The sequence below is a fragment of the Theropithecus gelada genome, chromosome 3 (assembly GCF_003255815.1).
Source record: "Theropithecus gelada isolate Dixy chromosome 3, Tgel_1.0, whole genome shotgun sequence".
Lineage (NCBI taxonomy): Eukaryota > Metazoa > Chordata > Mammalia > Primates > Cercopithecidae > Theropithecus > Theropithecus gelada.
The window spans coordinates 110,862,502-110,886,026 of NC_037670.1; the positions used below are offsets into that span (position 1 = coordinate 110,862,502).

Genomic DNA, 23,525 nt, shown 5'->3' on the forward strand with positions numbered 1-23,525 from the left:
CTGACCTAGAGTATCTCCAACCCGGCACTCCACAAGGCTGGGACTGCAATGTAAACTCATATTCCCAAGGGATCAATTAAGCCAGAATATCCCACAGTTTGTGGGATATTCCTTCAGATTTTAACCAAGCAGACCAGAAGGTGGTATAGAGCCATAGCTTATAAAAAAGCATTTCAGATAGAAAAGGCCATGTTATAATTTCAGATCTGAGAAATGAAACTGAAACAAAACCTACGTTCTTCCTTCCCCCAACTTCCCCATTGTTAAGCATGCCCTGTTGTTTCTGAGCCAATTAGAGCTTGCTATGAGATAGAAGCAGATAACACATAGACTTCCGTTAAAATCAGAATGAGGAAAATACTTTTCTCTAGCATCGCAGGAGGAAGAAAACAAACACATCAGATATTTTCAGCACCAAAAGAGATGGTTTTCCCCACATACATGTAAAAGAAATTTGCAAGACTATCTGGGTAAGTACAATATCTATTATTAATATTGTTCTTACTATCTATAGCAGCATTTTATTGAATAGAAAGAAATATACTTTTTAATTAGAAGATTTAAATATACCTCAAAACAAAAAATAGTATTCTAAGCCTAGAAATTCAAGACTATTTGTTGCTCTGACAGGAGCCTGCTTTGTATTAGTTGAAAAATTAGTCATACGTTTCATTAAAGATGCAGTTGAAAACTACAGACACTTTTATTGATGAAATCTCCCAAGGCATAACAGCATCTTCAGAAAGAACAAACAGGCCAGGTGTGGTAGCCTGTAATTTGAGCACTTTGGAAGGCAAGGACATGAGAATTGTTTGAGGCCAGGAATTCAAAATTAGCTTGGGCAACATAGCAAGACCCTACCTAGCAAGATTCCTACCAAAAAAAAAATAGCTGGATGTGGTGGCACGCAGCTGTAGTCCTAGCTGCTTTGGAGGCTGAGGCAGAAGGATTGCTTGAGCCCGAGAATTTAAGGTTACAGTGAGCTATAATTGCACCACTGCACTCCAGCATAGGCAACAGAATGAGACCGTGTCTCAAAGAAAAAAAAAAAGGAAAAGAAAAAGAAAAAGGAAAAATAGGTAAAGAACAGGTAATGAAAACTTAAAAGTACTTTAATCAAACATACCTTCCACCATCTACTCTAAGAAATAAGTAGCTTCCAGAAAACAAAGCTCTCTGAGAGTTTCTCAAATACTGTTGTTGGATGACATGTATAGGAAGACAGACAGACAGATAGACTACTATGGGAAGTCTTTGGAATTATGGCAGCTTTATGTGTCTGGCAAAAATACTAGGCTTATGTCTAATTTCTCCCCAAAGGAAACACTAAGATAATGCAAGAGGGTTGGGGGATCACATTTCTGAATGAAGTGCTGACCTTCAGCTCCCTTTAGAAAAGTTAACAAACCCTACAGTTTAACACCAACTAGAGTTAAAAAAATGTATGTGGGTTCAATCGGTAACAAAGTGTTTCCTGCTAAGATTCTCAGAACCAAATTTTCAGGTCAGTTTTTAAAGTATACAGTATCAAAACCAGTAATTTTGGGCACTAATTTTACTCCATGATTTCACCTTTTTCCCCCTACCATTATTTAGCCTTCCCCATGATTTCTTTACCTAACGGTTTTAATATATGTGTGATCCTGTATTACTTTCTAAATATTTCACCTAAAAAACATTTTGGAACAAGAGAGGACATAAAGAAATCATAAATATGTAAAATATCTATGAACAGTGGCATAAATACCTATGAATGGTGGCATATTATTTTCTCCAAGAGTGACATCATCAACAATTTTTTAAAAACAATTTATTGAAAGGTACAGCTATCAATAATCTGACAAAAGCTTTAGGGGAAGAAGCGTGAAAGTGTAACCTGTTCAATGACATTTGAAATATTCATAATCTCTCTAGTAGAGAAAACAGTCAAAGGTCACTTCTTTATTATTTGCTTACTTTCCCAACCAAATGTTCAGGCCCAGTTCTCCATCTCCCACATTCTTATATGAGAACTTGACTTTATGTTTTTACATATAATGGTATGCAGTTCTTGCATAAATCAAATAATCCATCTAATTCACCACTCGTTCTCATCATCTAGTTTATGACATATCACCCAGAGAGTAAGGACTGTGACTGTGTCTGTAAAACTGTGAAAGGTTCAAGTTGATGAAGGAAGTCAGGGAGACCCCAGGAAAAGGGTACTGGTGGGATGGGGCGAGATGGGGGATGAGAGTCATGGGTATGAGGCCTCAGGAGCCAGGGCACTCTAGCAGCAGGATAATCAGGGACCCCTGCTTTATGTTAAATAGTGTGGGTGTAACAAAAGGGAACATACTTTCATAGGGTGGAGTAGATGTGACTCAGCAAATGGATACAAGAAAGTGACTTAGATTAGAACAGTCACTAGACGAGGGTGTAGTCAGCTTTTAGATAACTCTAAAACCAGTATGAATCAACACTGAGTCGGATGCAGAAGTCAAAAGCTCATAATCTGGGGCTGCAATAATAAACACCTAGCAAAACTTTAGGACCTCACATACCATTGAATTCACAATTATCCTTGGTTCATAACACACCATCATCTTTTTTATGCAAATGTCTCTTTTATTTTATTCATCCGTTTATTTATTTTCTAATGTATTTTGGAGGCATTATTGGCTTTTTAAATACGGCATAACTTATATACAATGAACAAACTTAAGGGTAAGCCTCTATGAAATTTTTATATGTACTTACCTGTGCAACCACTACCCATATCAAGATATAAAATATTTCCATCACCCCAGAAGTTTTCCTTGTGTTCCTTCCCAGAAAATATCTACCCCCAACATCATTCTGACTTCTATGACAGATTACTTTTGCCTATTCTTAAACTATATAAGTAGAATTCTACAATATGTTTTCTGTTGTAACTGGCTTATTTCACACAGTATGATGTGAGATTCTTTCATGTTGTTGCCTGTATCAGTACTTTAATCGTTTTCATGAGAATTGCAGATCCAAAGGGTAGGTATATATTTAACTTCACAAAAACTGACAGCTTCTTAAAGTGGCTGAAACAATATACATTCCAACAGGCAATGTATGAGAGCTCCATTGACTCCACATCTTCACCAACATTTGGCGTTACCAGTCTTTCATTTTAGCCATTCTGGTAGGCATATAATATTATCTTGTTGTAATTTTACTTTGCATATCCATTATAGTAAAGATTTTGGAATCTAATTGCACTTCATTACACCCGCCTCTGTGACTACCAAAATCCCCACTGGTTTCTCCTCCTCCCAGTAGGCCAAGTCTAATCCTTAAACCCAACCCCAAATCAACAAATGCCCCCAAAGCTTACCTAGACAGGAATCTTTTCCTCTCTGGAATTTTAGTTCATCCTGTCCTTGTCATCTGGTCTATTGATGACTTTGTGATTACTTAAAAATATGAGTTTTGCAGTTTTTCGGATTTTGTTCTCATTGTTGCAGTGGGTGAGTAGGTGGCCTTTTGTGATCTCCTACATCCTGAAACTGAGACTCCTTTGGTTTCTTCTAGAGTCAGTTTGGTAAGCTATATTTTTTAAGAATTTGCTAATTAATCTCAGTTTTCAATTTATTCAGTTAAAGTTGGTTGGAATAACATCCAAACCCTTTCATTTTTAAAGTATCTAATATTGTTTACTTGTATCTAATATTGCTTATTTTATCAATTGAATAACTATTTGAATTATTAATTGAATTATTTAATGAATTAAATTAGCAATTTTTCAATTAAATAATTCAATTAATAAATTAATTAATATTGCTTATTTTATTTTTTGGTTAATCATTCCATGGATGTGTCAATTTTATTACTTTTTATCTCTTGGACTTCATTGAGTCTCTCTTGTCATTTTGTTTTCCATTTTATAAATTTCTACTTTTATCTTTATTTTTTTCTTTCTTCTTATTTCAGGTTTATTCTGTTGTTCTTTGAATTTATCAAATTGGCATTTAGTTCATACTTTTCAGTCATTCTTCCTTTTTTTAAATTATACTTTAAGTTCTAGGGTACATATGCACAACATGCATGTTTGTTACATATGTACACATGTGCCATGTTGGTGTGCTGCACCCATTAACTCATCATTTACGTTAGGTATATCTCCTAATGCTATCCCTGCCCCCTCCCCCCACCCCACAACAGGCCCCAGTGTGTGATGTTCACCACCCTGTGTCCTAGTATTCTCATTGTTCACTTCCCACCTGTGAGTGTGAACACGTGGTGTTTGGTTTTCTGTCTTTGTGATAGTTTGCTCAGAATGATAGTTTCCAGTTTCATCCATGTCCCTACAAAGGACATGAACACATCCTTTTGTATGGCTGCATAGTAGTCCATGGTGTATATGTGCCACATTTACTTAATCCAGTCTATCATTGATGGACATTTGGGTTGCTTCCAAGTCTTTGCTATTGTGAATAGTGCCACAATAAACATACGTGTGCATTTGTCTTTATAGCAACATGATTTATAATCCTTTGGATACATAACCAGTAAAGGGATGACTGAGACAAATGGTATTTTTAGGTCTAGATCTTTGAGGAATCGCCACACTGTCTTCCACAATGGTTGAACTAGTTTACAGTCCCACCAACAGTGTAACAGTGTTCCTATTTCTCCACATCCTCTCCAGCATCTGTTGTTTCCTGACTTTTTAATGATCGCCATTCTAACTGGTGTGAGATGGTATCTCATTGTGGTTTAGATTTGCATTTCTCTGATGGCCAGTGATGATGAGCATTTTTTCATGTGTCTGTTGGCTGCATAAATGTCCTCTTTTGAAAAGTCTGTTCTTGTCCTTTGCCCACTTTTTGATGGGGTTGTTTGATATTTTCTTGTAAATTTGCTTAAGTTCTTTGTAGATTCCAGATATTAGCCCTTTGTGAGATTGGTAGATTGTAAAAATTTTCTCCCATTCTGTAAGTTGCCTGTTCACTCTGATGGTAGTTTCTTTTGCTGTGCAGAAGCTCTTTAGTTTGTCAGTTTTGGCTTTTGTTGACATTGCTTTTTGTGTTTTAGTTATGAAGTCCTTACCTATGTCTATGTCCTGAATGGTATTGCCTAGGTTTTCTTCTAGGTTTTTTATGGTTTTAGGCCTAACATTTAAGTCTTTAATCCATCTTGACTTAATTTTTGTATAAGGTGTAAGGAAAGGATCCAGTTTTAGCTTTCTACATATGGCTAGCCAGTTTTCCCAGAACCATTTATTAAATAGGGAATCCTTTCCCCATTTATTGTTTTTGTCAGGTTTGTCAAAGATCAGATGGTTGTAGATATGTGGTATTATTTCTGAGGGCTCTGTTCTGTTCCATTGGTGTATATCTCTGTTTTGGTACCAGTACCATGCTGTTTTGGTTACTGTAGCCTTGTAGTATAGTTTGAAGTCAGGGAGTGTGATGCCTCCAGGTTTGTTCTTTTGGCTTAGGATTGTCTTGGCATTGTGGGCTCTTATTTTTGGTTCCATATGAACTTTAAAGTAGTTTTTTCCAATTCTGTGAAGAAAGTCATTGGTAGCTTAATGGGGATGGCATTGAATCTATAAATTACCTTGGGCTGTATGGCCATTTTCACGATATTGATTCTTCCTATCCATGAGCATGGAATGTTCTTTTCTTTGTTTGTGTCCTCTTTTATTTCATTTATTTTATTTTATTTTTTCTTACATTTTATTTTATTTTATTCTGTTTTTAATTCTTATTTTATTTTATTCTTTTATTTTATTTTTATTTCATTGAGCAGTGGTTTGTAGTTCTCCTTGAAGAGGTCTTTCACATCCCTTTTAAGTTGGATTCTAGGTATTTTATTCTCTTTAAAGCAATTGTGAATGGGAGTTCACTCATGATTTGGCTCTCTGTCTGTTTTTGGTGTATAGGAATGCTTTTGATTTTTGCACATTGATTTTGTATCCTGAGACTTGACTGAAGATGCTTATCAGTTTAAGGAGATTTTGGTCTGAGATGATGGGGTTTTCTAAACATACAATCATGTCATCTGCAAACAGGGACAATTTGACTTCCTTCTTTCCTAACTGAATACCCTTTATTTCTTTCTCCTGCCTGATTGCCCTAGCCAGGACTTCCAACACTATGTTGAATAGGAGTGGTGAGAGAGGACATCCCTGTCTTGTGCCAGTTTTCAAAGGGAATGCTTCCAGTTTTTGCCATTATGATATTGGCTGTGGGTTTGTCATAAATAGCTCTTATTATTTTGAGATATGTCCCATCAATACCGAATTTATTGAGAGTTTTTAGCATGAAGTGCTGTTGAATATTGTCAAAGGCATTTTCTGCATCTATTGAGAGAATCATGTGGTTTTTATCTTTGGTTCTGTTTATATGATGTATTACATTTATTGATTTGCATATGTTGAACCAGCCTTGCATCCCAGGGATGAAGCCAACTTGATCTTGGTGGATAAGCTTTTTGATGTGCTGCTGGATTCGGTTTGCCAGTATTTTATTGAGGATTTTTGCATCGATGTTCATCAGGGATATTAGTCTAAAATTCTTTTTTGTTGTTGTTGTATCTCTGCAAGGCTTTGGTATCAGGATGATGCTGATAAAATGCATTAGGGAGGACTCCCTCTTTTTCTATTGATTGGAAAAGTTTCAGAAGGAATGGTACCAGCTCCTCTTTGTGCCTCTGGTAGAATTTGACTGTGAATCTGTCTGGTCCTAAACTTTTTTTCTTTGGTAGGCTATTAATTGTTGCTTCAATTTCAGAACCTGTTATTGGTCTATTCAGGGATTCAACTTCTTCCTGGCTTAGTCTTGGGAGGGTATATGTGTGCGGGAATTTATCCATTTCTTCTAGATTTTCTAGTTTATATGCATAGAGGTTTTTACAGTATTCTCTGATGGTAGTTTGGATTTCTGTGGGATCGGTGGTAATATCTCCTTTATCATTTGTTATTGCGTCTATTTGATTCTTCTCTCTTTTCTTCTTTATTAATCTTGCTAGCGGTCTATCAATTTTGTTGATCTTTTCAAAAAACCAACTCCTGGATTCATTGATTTTTTGGAGGGTTTTTTTGTGTCTCTATCTCCTTCAGTTCTGCTCTGATCTTAGTTATTTCTTGCCTTCTGCTAGCTTTTGAATGTGTTTGCTCTTGCTTCTGTAGTTGTTTTAATTGTGATGTTAGGGTGTCAATTTTAGATCTTTCCAGCTTTCTCTTGTGGGCATTTGGTGCTATAAATTTCCCTCTACACACTGCTTTAAATGTGTCCCAGAGATTCTGGTATGTTGTGTCTTTGTTCTCACTGGTTTCAAAGAACATCGTTATTTCTGCTTTCATTTCGTTAGGTACACAGTAGTCGTTCAGGAGCAGGTTGTTCAGTTTCCATGAAGTTGAGCGGTTTTGAGTGAGTTTCTTAATCCTGAGTTCTAATTTGATTGCACTGTGGTCTGAGAGACAGTTTGTTATAATTTCTATTCTTTTACATTTGTTGAGGAGTACTTTACTTCCAGCTATGTGGTCAATTTTGGAATAAGTGTGATGTGGTGCTGAGAAGAATATATATTCTGTTGATTTGGGGTGGAGAGTTCTGTAGATGTCTATTAGGTCCACTTGGTGCAGAGCTGAGTTCAAGTCCTGGATATCCTTGTTAACTTTCTGTCTCATTGATCTGTCTAATGTTGACAGTGGGGTGTTAAACTCTCCCATTATTATTGTACGGGAGTCTAAGTCTCTTTGCAGGTCTCTAAGGACTTGCTTTATGAATCTGAGTGCTCCTGTATTGTGTGCATATATATTTAGGATAGTTAGCTCTTCTTCTTGAATTGATCCCTTTACAGTTATGTAATGGCCTTGTCTCTTTTGATCTTTGTTGGTTTAAAGTCTGTTTTATCAGAGACTAGGATTGCAACCCCTGCTTTTTGTTTTGTTTTGTTTTGTTTTCCATTTGCTTGGTAGATCTTCCTCCATCCCTTTATTTTGAGCCTATGTGTATCTCTATGCATGAGATGGGTCTCCTGAATACAGCACACTGATGAGTCTTGACTCTATCCAATTTGCCAGTCTGTGTCTTTTAACCGGACGTTTTAGCCCATTTACACTTTAGGTTAATATTGTTATGTGTGAATTTCATCCTGTCATTATGAGGTTAGCTGGTTATTTTGCTCATTAGTTGATGCAGTTTCTTCCTAGCATCGATGGTCTTTACAATTTGACATGTTTTTGCAGTAGCTGGTACAAGTTGTTCCTTTCCATGTTTACTGCTTCCTTCAGGAGCTCTTGTATAGCAGGCCTGGTGGTGACAAAATCTCTCAGCATTTGCTTGTCTGTAAAGGATTTTATTTCTCCTTCACTTATGAAACTTAGTTTGGCTGGATATGAAATTCTGGGTTGAAAATTCTTTTCTTTAAGAATGTTGAATATTGGCCCCCACTCTCTTCTGGCATGTAGATTTTCTGCCAAGAGATCCACTGTTAATCTGATGGGCTTCCCTTTGTGGGTAACCCAATCTTTCTCTCTGGCTGCCCTTAACATTTTTTCCTTCATTTCAACTTTGGTGAATCTGACAATTATGTGTCTTGGAGTTGCTCTTCTCAAGGAGTATCTTTGTGGCATTCTCTGTATTTCCTGAATTTTAATGTCTGCCTGCCTTGCTAGGCTGGGGAAGTTCTACTGGATAATATCCTGAAGAGTGTTTTCCAACTTGGTTCTATTCTCCCCGTCATGTTCAGGTACACCAATCAGATGTAGATTTGGTCTTTTCACATAATCCCATATTTCTTGGAGGCTTTGTTTGTTTCTTTTTACTGTTTTTTCTCTAAACTTCTCTTCTCATTTAATTTCATTCATTTGATCTTGAATCACTGATACCCTTTCTTCCACTTGATCGAATTGGCTACTGAAGCTTGTGTATGCAACATGTAGTTCTTGTGCCATGGTTTTCAGCTCCATCAGGTCATTTAAGGTCTTCTCTACACTGTTTATTCTAGTTAGCCATTCGTCTAATCTTTCTTCAATGTTTTTAACTTCTTAGCGATGGATTTGAATATCCTCCTTTAGCTCAGAGAAGTTTGTTATTACCGATCACCTGAAGCCTGCTTCTCTCAATTCATCAAAGTCATTCTCTGTCCAGCTTTGCTCCATTGCTGGTGAGGAGCTGCATTCCTTTGGAGGAGAAGAGGCGCTCTGATTTTTAGAATTTTCAGCTTTTCTGCTCTGGTTTCTCCCCATCTTTGTGGTTTTATCTACCTTTGGTCTTTGATGATGGTGACATACAGATGGGGTTTTGGTGTGGATGTCCTTTCTGTTTGTTAGTTTTCCTTCTAACAGTCAGGACCCTCAGCTGCAGGTCTGTTGGAGTTTGCTGGAGGTTCACTCCAGACCCTGTTTGCCTGGGTATCACCAGCGGAGGCTGCAGAACAGCAAATATTGCAGAGCAGTAAATGTTGCTGCCTGATCCTTCCTCTGGAAGCTTCATCTCAGAGGGGCACCTGGCTGTATGAGGTGTCGGTAGGCCCCTAATGGGAGGTGTCTCCCAGTCTGCAGGAGTTTCTGCTGCCTTTTGTTCAGCTATGCCCTGCCCACAGAGGTGGAGTCTACAGAGGCAGGCAGGCCTCCTTGAGCTGCAGTGGGCTCCACCCAGTTCGAGGTTCCTGGCCACTTTGTTTACCTACTCAATCCTCAGCAATGGCAGACGCCCCTCCCCTAGCCTTGCTGCTGCCTTGCAGTTCAATCTGAGACTGCTGTGCTAGCAGTGAGTGAGGCTCCATGGGTGTGGGACCCTCTGAGCCAGGTGCGGGATATAATCTTCTGGTGTGCCATTTGCTAAGACCATTGGAAAAGTGCAGTATTAGGGTGGGAGTGTCCAAATTTTCCAAGTACCGTCTGTCATGGCTTCCCTTGGCTAGGAAAGGGAATTTCCCAACCACTTGCACTTCCTGGGTGATGTGATGCCCTCCCCTGCTTCAGCTCACACTCCATGGACTACACCCACTGTCTGACAAGCCCCAGTGAGATGAACCTGGTACCTCAGTTGAAAATGCAGAAATCACCCATCTTCTTCATTGTTCACACTGGAAGCTATAGACTGGAGCTGTTCCTATTTGGCCATCTCGAAACCTGGCCCTGTGCTTTAGACTTGGCACCCTATGGCTTGACGAGGTGACACTGTGTCCATGTGCGTGTGAAGGGAGAATGGCTGAAGGTACTTGCGGTCCCCCAGACAAAATCCGCGGACGTGGGTCACACCCATGCACACATGCAGCAGGGGTCTTAGCCATACAGGTGCACGGCAGGGCACACCCATTCTTCCATTTTTATAAATACATACAAGGCTATACATATTTCTGCAAGTATTGTAGACACTGTTCCTTACAACTTTTTATATGCAGCATTTTTATTACTGCTCGGTTCTAAATATTTTTCTCTTTAATGGATACCATTGCAGTTTTTTATTTTTTGAGTAACATTTTATTTGAGATTATTGTAGATTCATATGTAGTTGCAAGAAATAATTTGATATTCTGTGTACTCTTTACCTAACTTCCCCAATTGTAAAATCTTATAAAATTATAGTACAAAATCGCAACCAAGATATTGCCTATCTTTGCCTATTTTGTATTGATATACCTGTAAGGTATGTCGCTTATTCACTTTCTGTGCATACCGCAGTTACATAATGAAAAAAATAATAGCTTAAACCTTGGACCATGGCTCTGGCATCTTCACGTCTTGAAAGGAACGTAAATCCTAATCCTGAGTTTGTCTCTGCCCCTAGAAAGCAATATTTCTGTGTGTTATTTCATGAACATGGTCCTATATAATAATTTATCTGCCATCATTCCCCAGGCTGCCTCCATTATTTAATTTGATGCCTCCCATGACAAATGAAAGTTTAGTTCATTAAAATGACTCACAGTTTTGGATTTTACTTAAAGCTGACTATTATTATTTTCATTTCATTTTTTCTAACCATTGCTATATTTGTGTAGCCTAGATTGACATTAATTTTTCGGATAGTAGTCTGCAAATTTGCAAACTAAATAATTATGCCATGAGTTATTGCTCAGGAATCAGCTCTTATCAATTATCATGTGAAAAATTACTTTAATACAACAGTAGCCAACAAGTTCACTACTCAGCAAGCTATTCCAGATGACACAGAGCAGAACAGCTCACAGACAAAATTAAGATGCTTGAAGGATATATTTTTTAAAATCAATTAAAATACACAACAAGGCCAGGCGCAGTGGCTCACACCTGTAATCCCAGCACTTTGGGAGGTGGAGGCAGGAGGATCACTTGAACCCAGGAGGCAGAGGTTGCAATGAGCCAAGATGGCACCATTGCACTCCACCTGGGCAACAAGAGCAAAACTTCATCTTAAAAAAAAAAAAAAAATTAAAATACCCAACAACAACAACAAAGAGGTGGGCAACACATCTTGGATAAAGAACAAGAAGAGTAGAAGGATCTCATTATCTCAGTTGTGCTAGTTAATATATCTTCTCTCTTCCTCTCTGATGTTTCAGCATTCTCCACTGACTGTTCAATTTTGAGAACCAGAGTTGAGGTCTGTTTAAAGGGGCTCGGCAGATGGAAGAAGTCATGGGTCAATGACATACACTTGCTCTAATCAGAGAAATGCAGAGGGATTAGTATGCCTGGCCACAGATAAAGGTCATTAGCCTGGTAAGCTACTATGGATTTTACTGATATTTCTTCAATGGAGAACACAAATTATTAGAATGGGTGTCACCAAATAAGTAACCCAATTAAGACCTCAAAAACAGCAAGTGCTTCACGTGTGTCTCTTGAATATTTACTATTTGGTTCTTACATCCCTTTCTAACTATGTTTAATACTCATATGCTCTATTTACCTTATCTATGTCTATCATGATGTATCTGACAAACTTGATTCTAATTCAGTTTCAAATATCCTTCTTTTTCCTCTTATTTTCTATATCAGAATTGAATGTTCTTAAATAATACAGCAAACACACATTATAGCAAACAATCATTAATAAGGATAAACTATCTCTATATATACTGACTGGAAGCATTCCCAAAATTTACTGAGTGAATGAAGCCAGAGAATTATGTATAGTATGCCACAATTTATGTGGGAAAAGGGTGATCATGTGGTTCTATTTGGTATTCTTTCTCTGGAGGGATGCAGAGGAAACTGGTAACAGTCATGTTCTCTCAAGAGATAATTCATTGGCATATCCTATTTAACTTTCTAAATTTTGAAAATTATGTATATATTATCTACTAAAATTGATTGTGTCAAAATTTTACTTTTAATAATACTAAATAATTTTTCTTTTTCTACATGTAGGTATCAGAATGGCAAAGCAACTGAACCTTCCACAAAATACAGATGATTGGACCAAAGAGGATGTAAATCGGTGGTTAGAAAGTCACAAGATTGACCAAAAACACAGGGAAATTTTGACTGGACAAGATGTGAATGGAGCAGTCTTGAAGTGGTTAAAAAAAGAACATCTTGTTGATATGGGCATCACACATGGACCAGCTATTCAAATAGAAGAACTATTCAAAGAATTGCAGAAAACAGCCATTGAAGATTCAATTCAGACATCTAAGATGAGAAAGCCCAGTAAAAATGCTCCTAAAGACCAAACCGTGTCTCAAAAGGAAAGTAGAGAAACTTCAAAGCAAAAACAAAAGGATAAAGAGAACCCAGATATGGCTAATCCATCTACAATGAGTACAATTGCTAAAGTTTCTGAGTCACTAAAAGTTGAGCTCATAGAAGATAAAATAGATTATACAAAGGAAAGGCAACCATCCATAGACCTGACATGTGTATCATACCCATTTGATGAATTCAGTAATCCATATCGTTACAAGTTGGATTTTATTCTACAGCCTGAAACAGGACCAGGCAATCTCATTGATCCAATACATGAATTCAAAGCCTTCACAAATACAGAAACAGCCACAGAAGAGGATGTTAAGATGAAATTTAGCAATGAGGTTTTCCGATTTGCTTCAGCTTGTATGAATTCACGTACCAATGGCACTATTCATTTTGGAGTCAAAGACAAACCCCATGGGAAAATTGTTGGCGTCAAAGTCACCAGTGATACCAAGGAAGCCCTCATTAACCATTTCAATCTGATGATAAACAAGTATTTTGAAGACCATCAGGTCCAACAAGCAAAGAAGTGCATTCGAGAGCCAAGATTTGTGGAGGTTTTACTGCCAAATAGTACTTTATCTGACAGATTTGTTATTGAAGTGGACATTATTCCACAGTTCTCTGAATGCCAATATGATTATTTCCAGATTAAAATTCAAAATTACAACAACAAAACATGGGAACAAAGTAAAAAATTCTCAGTATTTGTGCGAGATGGGACCAGCTCTAAGGACATTATGAAAAATAAAGCTGATTTCAGAACATTTAAAGCAGATTTTAAAACACTGGCAGAGTCCAGAAAAGCAGCAGAAGAAAAATTCAGAGCAAAAACAAATAAAAAAGAAAGGGAGGGACCAAAGTTGGTTAAATTATTGACAGGAAATCAAGATTTGTTAGATAATTCATACTATGAACAGTACATTCTTGTAACGAATAAATGTCACCCAGATCAAACAAAACACTTAGATTTCCTGAAGGAAATTAAATGGTTTGCTGTGTTGGAGTTCGATCCTGAGTCTAACATCAATGGAGTGGTCCAAGATTACAAAGCAAGCCGAGTAGCAAACCTTCACTTTCCAAGTATATATGTAGAAGGGAAAACCACACCAAATGAGAAGATTTCTACTCTGAATCTTTACCATCAACCGAGCTGGATTTTCTGCAATGGCAGGTCAGACCTTGACAGTGAAAAATATAAACCCTTTGATCCAAGTTCCTGGCAAAGAGAAAGAGCTTCTGATGTCAGGAAACTGATTTCATTTCTTACACATGAAGACATAATGCCAAGAGGGAAGTTTTTGGTGGTATTTCTATTACTATCCTCTGTGGATGACCCAAGAGATCCCCTCATTGAGACTTTCTGTGCTTTCTACCAGGATCTCAAAGGAATAGAAAATATACTGTGTATTTGTGTACAACCACACATATTTCAGGGATGGAAAGATCTACTTGAAGCAAGATTAATAAAACACCAAGATGAAATTTCAAGCCAATGTATTTCTGCTTTAAGCCTTGAAGAGATCAATGGCACTATTCTTAAACTAAAATCTGTGACTCAATCTTCAAAAAGACTTTTACCATCTATTGGTTTATCGACTGTCCTTCTGAAAAAAGAAGAAGATATCATGACTTCTCTGGAAATTATCTGTGAAAATGAATGTGAGGGTACACTGTTAGAGAAGGACAAAAATAAATTCCTTGAATTCAAGGCATCAAAAGAGGAAGACTTCTATCGAGGTGGCAAAGTGTCATGGTGGAACTTCTACTTCTCTTCTGAAAGTTATTCTTCACCTTTTGTCAAAAGGGATAAATATGAAAGACTTGAAGCAATGATTCAAAACTGCGCAGATTCTTCTAAACCAACATGTACCAAAATTATTCACCTGTATCATCATCCAGGCTGTGGGGGAACTACCTTGGCTATGCACATTCTCTGGGACCTAAGGAAAAAATTCAGATGTGCTGTGCTAAAAAACAAGACAGTGGATTTTTCTGAAATTGGAGAACAGGTAACCAATTTAATCACCTATGGGGCAATGAACCGACAGGACTATGTACCTGTACTGCTCCTTGTTGATGATTTTGAAGAACAAGATAATGTCTATCTTCTGCAGTACTCTATTCAAACAGCTATAGCTAAAAAGTACATTCGATATGAAAAACCTCTGGTGATTATCCTAAATTGTATGAGATCACAAAATCCTGAAAAAAGCGCAAGGATCCCAGACAGCATTGCCGTAATACAGCAACTCTCTCCCAAAGAACAGAGAGCTTTCGAGCTTAAATTGAAAGAAATCAAAGAACAGCATAAAAATTTTGAGGATTTTTATTCCTTTATGATCATGAAAACCAATTTTAATAAAGAATACATAGAAAATGTGGTCCGGAATATCCTGAAAGGGCAGAATATTTTTACCAAGGAAGCAAAGCTCTTTTCTTTTCTGGCTCTTCTTAATTCATATGTGCCTGATACCACCATTTCACTATCACAGTGTGAAAGATTCTTAGGAATTGGAAACAAGAAGGCTTTCTGGGGCACAGAAAAATTTGAAGACAAGATGGGCACCTACTCTACAATTTTGATAAAAACAGAGGTCATTGAATGTGGGAACTACTGTGGAGTACGCATCATTCACTCTTTGATTGCAAAGTTCTCACTGGAAGAATTGAAGAAAAGCTATCACCTGAATAAAAGTCAAATTATGTTGGATATGCTAACTGAGAATTTGTTCTTCGATACCGGTATGGGAAAAAGCAAATTTTTGCAAGATATGCACACACTCCTACTCACAAGACACCGCAATGAACATGAAGGTGAAACAGGAAATTGGTTTTCCCCATTTATTGAAGCATTACATAAAGATGAAGGAAATGAAGCAGTTGAAGCTGTATTGCTTGAAGGTATCCATCGATTCAACCCAAATGCATTCATTTGCCAAGCGTTGGCAAGACATTTCTACATTAAAAAGAAGGACTTTGGCAATGCTCTAAACTGGGCAAAACAAGCAAAAATCATAGAACCTGACAATTCTTATATCTCAGATACACTGGGTCAAGTCTACAAAAGTAAAATAAGATGGTGGATAGAGGAAAACGGAAGAAATGGGAACATTTCAGTTGATGATCTAATTGCTCTTTTGAATTTAGCAGAACAGGCCTCAAGTGCATTCAAAGAATCTCAACAGCAAAGTGAATATAGAGAGTATGAAGTGAAGGAAAGGTTGTATCAGAAGTCAAAAAGGAGGTATGATACTTACAATACCGCTGGTTATCAAGGAGAGATAGAAGTTGGGCTTTACACAATCCAAATTCTCCAGCTCATTCCTTTTTTTGATAATAAAAATGAGCTATCTAAAAGAGATATGGTCAATTTTGTATCAGGAAGTGGTGATATTCCAGGGGATCAAAATGATGAATATAAATTAGCCCTCAAAAACTATATTCCTTATTTAACTAAATTGAAATTTTCTTTGAAAAAGTCCTTTGATTTTTTTGATGAATACTTTGTCCTGCTAAAACCCAGGAACAACATTAAGCAAAATGAAGAGGCCAAAACTCGGAAAAAGGTGGCCGTAAATTTTAAGAAATATACAGATATATTTTGTCTCTTAGAAGAATCACAAGACATAGGTCTTGGATCAAAGTTCAGTGAGCCACTTCAAATAGAGAGATGTCGGAAAAGCCTAGTAGCTTTAAAAGCAGACAAGTTTTCTGGGCTCTTGGAATATCTTATCAAAAGTCAAGAGGATGCTATAAGCACTATGGAAGATATAGTGAACAAATATGCTTTTCTCTTAGAACAATGCACTGTCAAAATCCAGGCAAAAGAAAAGTTAAATTTCATCTTGGCCAACATTATTCTCTCCTGTATCAAACCTACCTCGACATTAGTAAAGCCAGTTGAAAAACTGAAAGATCAGCTTCGAGAAGTCTTGCAACCAATAGGACTGACTTACCGGTTTTCAGAACCTTATTTTCTAGCTTCCCTCTTATTCTGGCCAGAAAATCAACAACTAGATCAACATTCTCAACAAATGAAAGAGTATGCTCAAGCACTGGAAAATTCTTTCAAGGGGCAATATAAACATATGCATCGTACAAAGCAACCAATTGCGTATTTCTTTCTTGGAAAAGGTAGAAGACTGAAAAGACTTGTTCACAAAGGAAAAATTGATCAGTGCTTTGAAAACACAAGAGATATTAATTCCTTGTGGCAGAGTGGAGATGTGTGGAAGGAGGAAAAAGTCCAAGAACTTTTGCTTCGTTTACAAGGTCGAGCTGAAAATAATTGTTTATACATAGAGTATGGAATCAATGAAAAAATCACAATACCCATTACTCCCACTTTTTTAGGTCAACTTAGAAGTGGCAGAAGCATAGAAAAGGTGTCTTTTTACCTGGGATTTTCCATTGGAGGCCCACTTGCTTATGACATTGAAATTGTTTAAGGGTCTGATATTGTTCCTCCAAGAATTTGGTCTCAGTACCACCTAATTTTTTTAGACTCAAGATCGATGCTTTAAACTGGCAAGGTTATAGATACAGCCCCTAGCTCTTCAGACCTGTACATGCAGTATTTAACTTCCTCTTAAACATGTTATGAGTCCTACAAAGACAATAGTGAAAATGGAAGGAGTGAAATATATGAAAAGCAGCAAATGTGTTCCTTGGTTTGGTTAACACCATTGATGACAAAATAATAAGGAGCTATGACTGGAGTCAGAAGAAGTTAGTGTAATAAGCTGGCTACACAGAACCCCACTACTTACCAGGCATTGATTGAAGAAGACTGTCTACTCAAATGGCATTTAGACATTAGAATGTCTGGGAAAATATTTCTCAAAGAGAGCAAAAACCTCTCAAACTGAGTAGCAACATTTATTCTTACTAAGCAGATCATCAATGTGTCATGTACTTGGCACTCAAGGATCTTCCAAAACAGAGGACCAACCAGTCTTCTGAAGGTCATGCCCACAGAAGTCATCAGACCTTACCAAAGTAGGCTGGAGAATTAGATTGCCTTTTCATGCAGTGAGAGTCAGTTAAGCAAAAATAAAATTTGTCTCTATAGCTAATTAGCTTATCAACTCCCCTCCAAACAAACAATTTAAAAAAAAACCTCACACTCAAATTCCACAAGATAATGAACAAAAGGGACTCTTGTGAGAAGAGTAATGAGTCTCTCATCCAGAAGATGCCAATGTACTGGCAGATTAACATATAACCTATGTTTTGAACAAAAACAACCAGAGATATGTAATCAAAATGTAATTTTTCCCTAATAAAATTATGGGTATGGGCAGTAATCATTGGCTGCCAAAACCATTAAGTAGAAAGCTGATAAAAAAAAAACAAAAAACAAACAAAAAAAAAACTTTCTAACGGATTTCTCAAACTGTCACAAATCCTGATACATATTAACATCACAGAGGAAGACCACACATTATGGGTCTGGAAGTACTATAGGAGTGCACATATCACCCATGAGATGGTCTTGCCAAATAATTAAACCTGAATTTGATCAGGTCTCTGGATCTTATTTTCAATTCAAAAGAAATTAAAAAAAAAAAATCCTACTAACACCACAACAAATATGCAACCAGCGATATCCAGAAAGTAGAAATTCACAGGACAAAAACCTGGTTTCTTCAACCAAAAAAGAAAGAAAGAAATTGCAAAGGACCAAAAAAAGGTTAGGGAATCTATACATTATAAGGGACTTAACAACTAAAGTGAAACACATAGACTTTAGATCCTAATTTGAGCAAAATCTAAAATCAATTATTAGGCAATCAGAAAAATTTGAACACAGACTAGATATTTGAGGATATTAAGGTCCTCTATTATTGATTTGTTAGATGATATAATGATTCCATGGTTATATTTTTTAAAGAGTTTGTGCCATTCAGAGATACATACTACAGTATTTGTAAATAAATAATATGATCTGGAATTAGTAATTTTGTGTTTGGGGTGTAGGGGTGGTGAAAGGGAAGTCGAACCGAAACAAGATTGGTCCTGAGTTAACAATGGCTGCATGCTGGATACATGTATACTTTTCTCTCTCTTACTGATTGTGCTTTTGAAATTTTCTCTTGTAGAACATTTGGAAAACAAAAACAAAAAAATGTGATTTGTTTCTGTCTTCAAAATCTCATTAGAATTTTTTCACTGGAGGAAGTTTTTCCCTTTTTTCTGCATAAAATTTTAACTCCATAATTTATGGGCTCAATCTTTATTGCTACTTTTTAATTGACAAATAAAAATTATATGTATTTACGGTGTTCAGCCTGGGCGTTTTGTTTGGCGTATTTGTTTTGATATGGGCGTATACTGTGAAATGACTAAATGAAGGTAATTCATCACCTCTCAAGCCCACTTGTGTGTGTGATGAGAACATTTAAAATCAACTCTCTTAACAATTTTCAAGTATACATTTTTATTAACTATAATCATCGTGTTGTACAATAGATTTCCAAAATTTATTTCTAACTAAAACTTTGTACCCTTTGACCAATATCTCATTTCCCACTACCTCCCCCACTGCCCCTGCAACCCTGGAAACCACCATTAAACTTTCTGCTTCTATGAGTTTAGCTTTTTTAGATTCCACATCTAAGTGAAATCATGCAGTATTTGTCTTTCTGTGCCTGGCTCATTTCACTTCAGCTCAACTTTTAAAACATGAAAGAAATCTTCTGGTCAAACGGAGTTTCAATTAGAATGTCCAGTCACCTTTTTCTCTGAAGCCACTTCCCAGTCTGCCCCAGGTTTCAGTTCACTCTACACAGAATTGTCTCTTCTGGAGTCTTGCCTTCCCGGGTGATTCTTTTGAACTCAAATTAAGCCAGTTTAAGCAGATGTTCTGTCCCCCGTGATCTCCCTTGGGGGAACAGGAAACACTTATGGGTGTTTGTTCTGCCATTGGTAGAGAGTGAAGGTAATTTCCAGTTCGGGGAACAACATGTGTTGTAAATTCAGAGGGACACAGGTAAAGCGCTTCAAGTGAAACTTTTGAGGGCCCCCTATCTCAAGGCTTGAGAGAAGGTTCTCATAGGGGTATGAGAGAACTTTCTCCAAAAGAACCTCTTGATAAGCCCTCATTTCCTCAGTGCCAGCGGTGGGCAACCTACGGCCTGTGGCACAAATCAAGCCTACTGCTTGTCTTTGTAAATAAAGTTTTATTGAAACATAGCTCTGCTCATTTGTTGAAGTATCGTCTATGGCTGCTTTTAGACTACAACACAGAGCTGTGTAGCTGCCACAGAAACCCTATGGGCCACAAAGTCTAAAACATTTACTATCTGGCTCTTTACAGGAAGTTTGTTGACCCCTGCTCTATGCGGTTAACTCTTCTATTATGTCTTTATTATAGGTCAACTGTTAAATTGGTTCTTAAACACCCTACTTTGAAAATATGCATTTTGGTTCATCACTTCTTTTGGTATCTGATTTTTATCATTTTAGAGCCAAAGTTAAATTTTAACATTTTTTTAACAGAAAACAAATCAATTTTAATATTTTAATAATTCAGACCCACTTTTCCAAAGAACACCAGTGTAATAAATGTGTGTGAGTTTTCATTTGGAAAATTTAAAAATTCCTAAATTGTGCGGAATCAATTTAACAGGCACCTTGATCTATCATAATTCTCTTTACCTATTAGTTTTATATTTCCTTAGAACTATGAATTTGAGGGAGACACATTTTGACTCCCTAAATTTATATTCTTCTCATATGCAAAATACATTCATTCCATCCCAGTAGCCCCAAAAGTCTCACTTGTTCCAACACCAACTCCAATGTCTAAAGTCCAGAGTTCCAGCTATATCAGTTATGGGTGAGACTTAAGGTACGACTCTTCATAAGGCAAATTCCTTTCCAAATGTGAGCCTGTAAAATCAAACAAGTTGTGTTTCCAACTACAATGGAGGGACAAGCATAGGATAAACATTCCTGTTCCAAAAGGGAGAAACAGGAAAGAAGATCCCAGGTCCCAAGTAAGTCCAAAACACAAAGCAAACAATATTAAATTTTGAGGTTTGCAAATAATTTTTGACTCCATGCCATGCCTCATGCACTCACTGGAGTGGAGGTTGGGCCCCCAGTCCCTCAGACAGCACTGCCTTCATGGCTTTGCTGGGTGCAGCCCATGCAGCAGCTCTTAGGGGTTGAAGTGAAGCCTGAAGCTCTCTCAGGCTGGCACTGCACATTGCACACTGGTGGCTTTACAAGTCTGGGATCTCAGAGATCGTCCTGCCTCCACAATTCCACTAAACATTGCCACAGTGGGGGCTTTCTGCAGTGACCCCAACGCCATAACTCTGTTGGGCATTGCCCTAGTGGGGCCTTTCTGCAGTGGCCCCACTCCTACTGCTCCAATAGAAATTGCCCTAGTAGGGGCTCTCTGTGTAGCCCCATCCCTGTGGCAGCTCCCTGAACTTTTTATGACTTAATCCCCTCCTGAAGGCTCCACCTCTTAATACTGTCACAAGCGTGATTACATTTCAACATATAAATTTTGCGAAGACACATTCAGACCGTAACAGAAGGTGAGATTAAAATATTAATGATTTTCTCTTTCACAGGCCAGCAGTTCTCAATTGAACAGAACTCCTGAAGGTCTTTTCAAGCTGCACATTCTATTTCCCAGTTCAAATACAACCTAGGGTAGAAAGACATCAGAATTTTTTTTTTTAACTGTCCCTTTGGAAACCACTAATTAGGTCATTGTAGTACACAATAATTTCCAAACTCAGCATTCAAAAAGAAATGTTTATCAACAGTCCTAAAACAAATGGTAGCCTCAATAAAAGAAGTTTAGAAACTATAGCATGCCAAATTTTGCTTTTGGCTATTTAGGATGTTAAAAAAAACAAAAAAAAAAAAAAAGAAAAAAGAAAGAAAGAAAGAAGCTCTCAGAAAGTAATACCAAAGGGAAGATTATTTAACTTATTTCTCTAAGAACAATAAAATTATTTTAATTTCTCATTATTTTTATATCCCTTGCTCCTCCAAAGGTCTCCCTGTTGCACAACTTAAAATGTGCTAAAAAAGGCCGGGCGCGGTGGCTCAAGCCTGTAATCCCAGCACTTTGGGAGGCCGAGACGGGCGGATCACGAGGTCAGGAGATCGAGACCATCCTGGCTAACACGGTGAAACCCCGTCTCTACTGAAAAATACAAAAAAAAAAAAAACTAGCCGGGCGAGGTGGCAGGCGCCTGTAGTCCCAGCTACTCGGGAGGCTGAGGCAGGAGAATGGCGTAAACCCGGGAGGCGGAGCTTGCAGTGAGCTGAGATCCGGCCACTGCACTCCAGCCTGGGCGACAGAGCGAGACTCCGTCTCAAAAAAAAAAAAAAAAAAAAAAAAAATGTGCTAAAAAAAAAAAAAAAAAAAGAGCTCATATACACTGAAATAATTATAGATTTTTCACTTTCTCTATTGTCAAGAAGCTGATCTCCAATTAAAATGTATATACTATTGTTCTTTGTTCTTTTATGTATTTTTAAAATGTAAATATGTATGTACACCACCATCATAATATCATAGCTAAGTTTTAAATTATATGGCATCCATTATGGCCTGAAAGTCATACCTCACCTCTGAGAACACTCAGGTAAGTCAAAAGTGCATTGCCTTTCATTAGTGGAAGAAGGGAATTGTTCAGTTTGAAATCCAGAAATCTACCCTTTAGTGATAAGCTATCACCATTTCTTCCTAGTTGAAGTAAATATAATTTAATCCCATGTTTTAGCGATTCACTGAAGTTGATGCTCTGCAAGTGAAATTCCTAGTAAGAAACAGATGACACATTTAAAAGTAGTCCTTTGAGGAGAGTTTAATAAAGAACTATTTTTGAAAGTGTGGATAGGGAGTAGGGAAGTCTCAAGGGATAAAGCAGTGCCCTGAGACTAGCTAGTAGCATGAGGAGCACCTACTATCCTTATTCCTGAAGGGCAAGAGAAGGGAACTGTTAGCAGGATGGTGGTGGGAGTAAGGTGAGGGTGCTTTCTGGAGAGGATTGCTTAATAGGAATTGCGACCTTCATTAGAGGGATGCAGCCAGCCTGAGGTACCCCACAGGGAGAAAGCCCAGGGGAATAAATAATGTACTTTCGACCTTCAGTAGAGGGATGCAGCCAGCCTGAGGTACCCCACAGGGAGAAAGCCCAGGGGAATAAATAATGTACTTTCGACCTTCAGTAGAGGGATGCAGCCAGCCTGAGGTACCCCACAGGGAGAAAGCCCAGGGGAATAAATAATGTACTTTTACTCTTATTCCTCCCTTTAATCTCCCACCTGTGCTTCCCATTGGTTCAAATTCAACCAGAAACTGGAGGACAAGGGAACCCCCTGATACAGTTCATACAGATCAGCAAGGTACAGAAAAGAGGAAAGCGTATATGGAGGGACAAACAAGATATCCAGCATGGTATCCCTGAAACTCTTTAATTCCTACAACCATCTCCAGTACCCATTTAAGTTTGAAACTTAAATGACATTGACACATGACCTTAAAAAGCAAATTTCTTTCACTATTCCAAGGTGATAACAGTGACATCTTAACTTGATTTTAGTCTTTGTCCATTCACCTAATCTTTCTGTTTTTTAAGAAAGCAGTTGAAGAGGACTTACAGAGAATTATTTAATGGGTACATGCTTGAGAACTGATTTAATTTTGCCTTCGTTCTTAACTATTACTCCCAATATATATCTGTTTCCAATTTATGGAAGTTTTGTGTATGTTTCAGAAGAACTTTAAGCTCCAAAACAGGCGCTATCCTTTCGATCATACCTTGAACCACGTGGCAGGTTTTCAAAGATGTGTGAACATGGTATGTAAACTGACCAAGGTGGGCAGTGAGAGAGTTCT

General features: G+C 37.6%; 1 protein-coding gene across 2 annotated transcripts; it reads left to right on the top strand.

Moving 5' to 3' along the window:
• Positions 1-308: 308 nt before the first annotated feature.
• On the top strand, positions 309-18,924 carry SAMD9 (sterile alpha motif domain containing 9). 2 transcript variants are annotated; one of them, XM_025379807.1, is made up of 2 exons: positions 309-470; positions 12,326-18,924. In XM_025379807.1, the coding sequence occupies exon 2, from the start codon at positions 12,334-12,336 to the stop codon at positions 17,098-17,100; it is 4,767 nt and encodes a 1,588-aa protein (XP_025235592.1). In that variant the 5' UTR covers positions 309-470; positions 12,326-12,333; the 3' UTR covers positions 17,101-18,924. The 2 variants fall into 2 exon arrangements, with proteins under 2 accessions (XP_025235592.1, XP_025235593.1); XM_025379808.1 differs by lacking the exon at positions 309-470 and adding an exon at positions 3,468-3,556.
• Positions 18,925-23,525: the final 4,601 nt, after the last annotated feature.

Coding starts and splice junctions, on each gene's coding strand:
- SAMD9 (XM_025379807.1), top strand. CDS start 12,334: ATGGCAAAGCAACTGAACCTTCCACAAAATACAGATGATTGGACCAAA.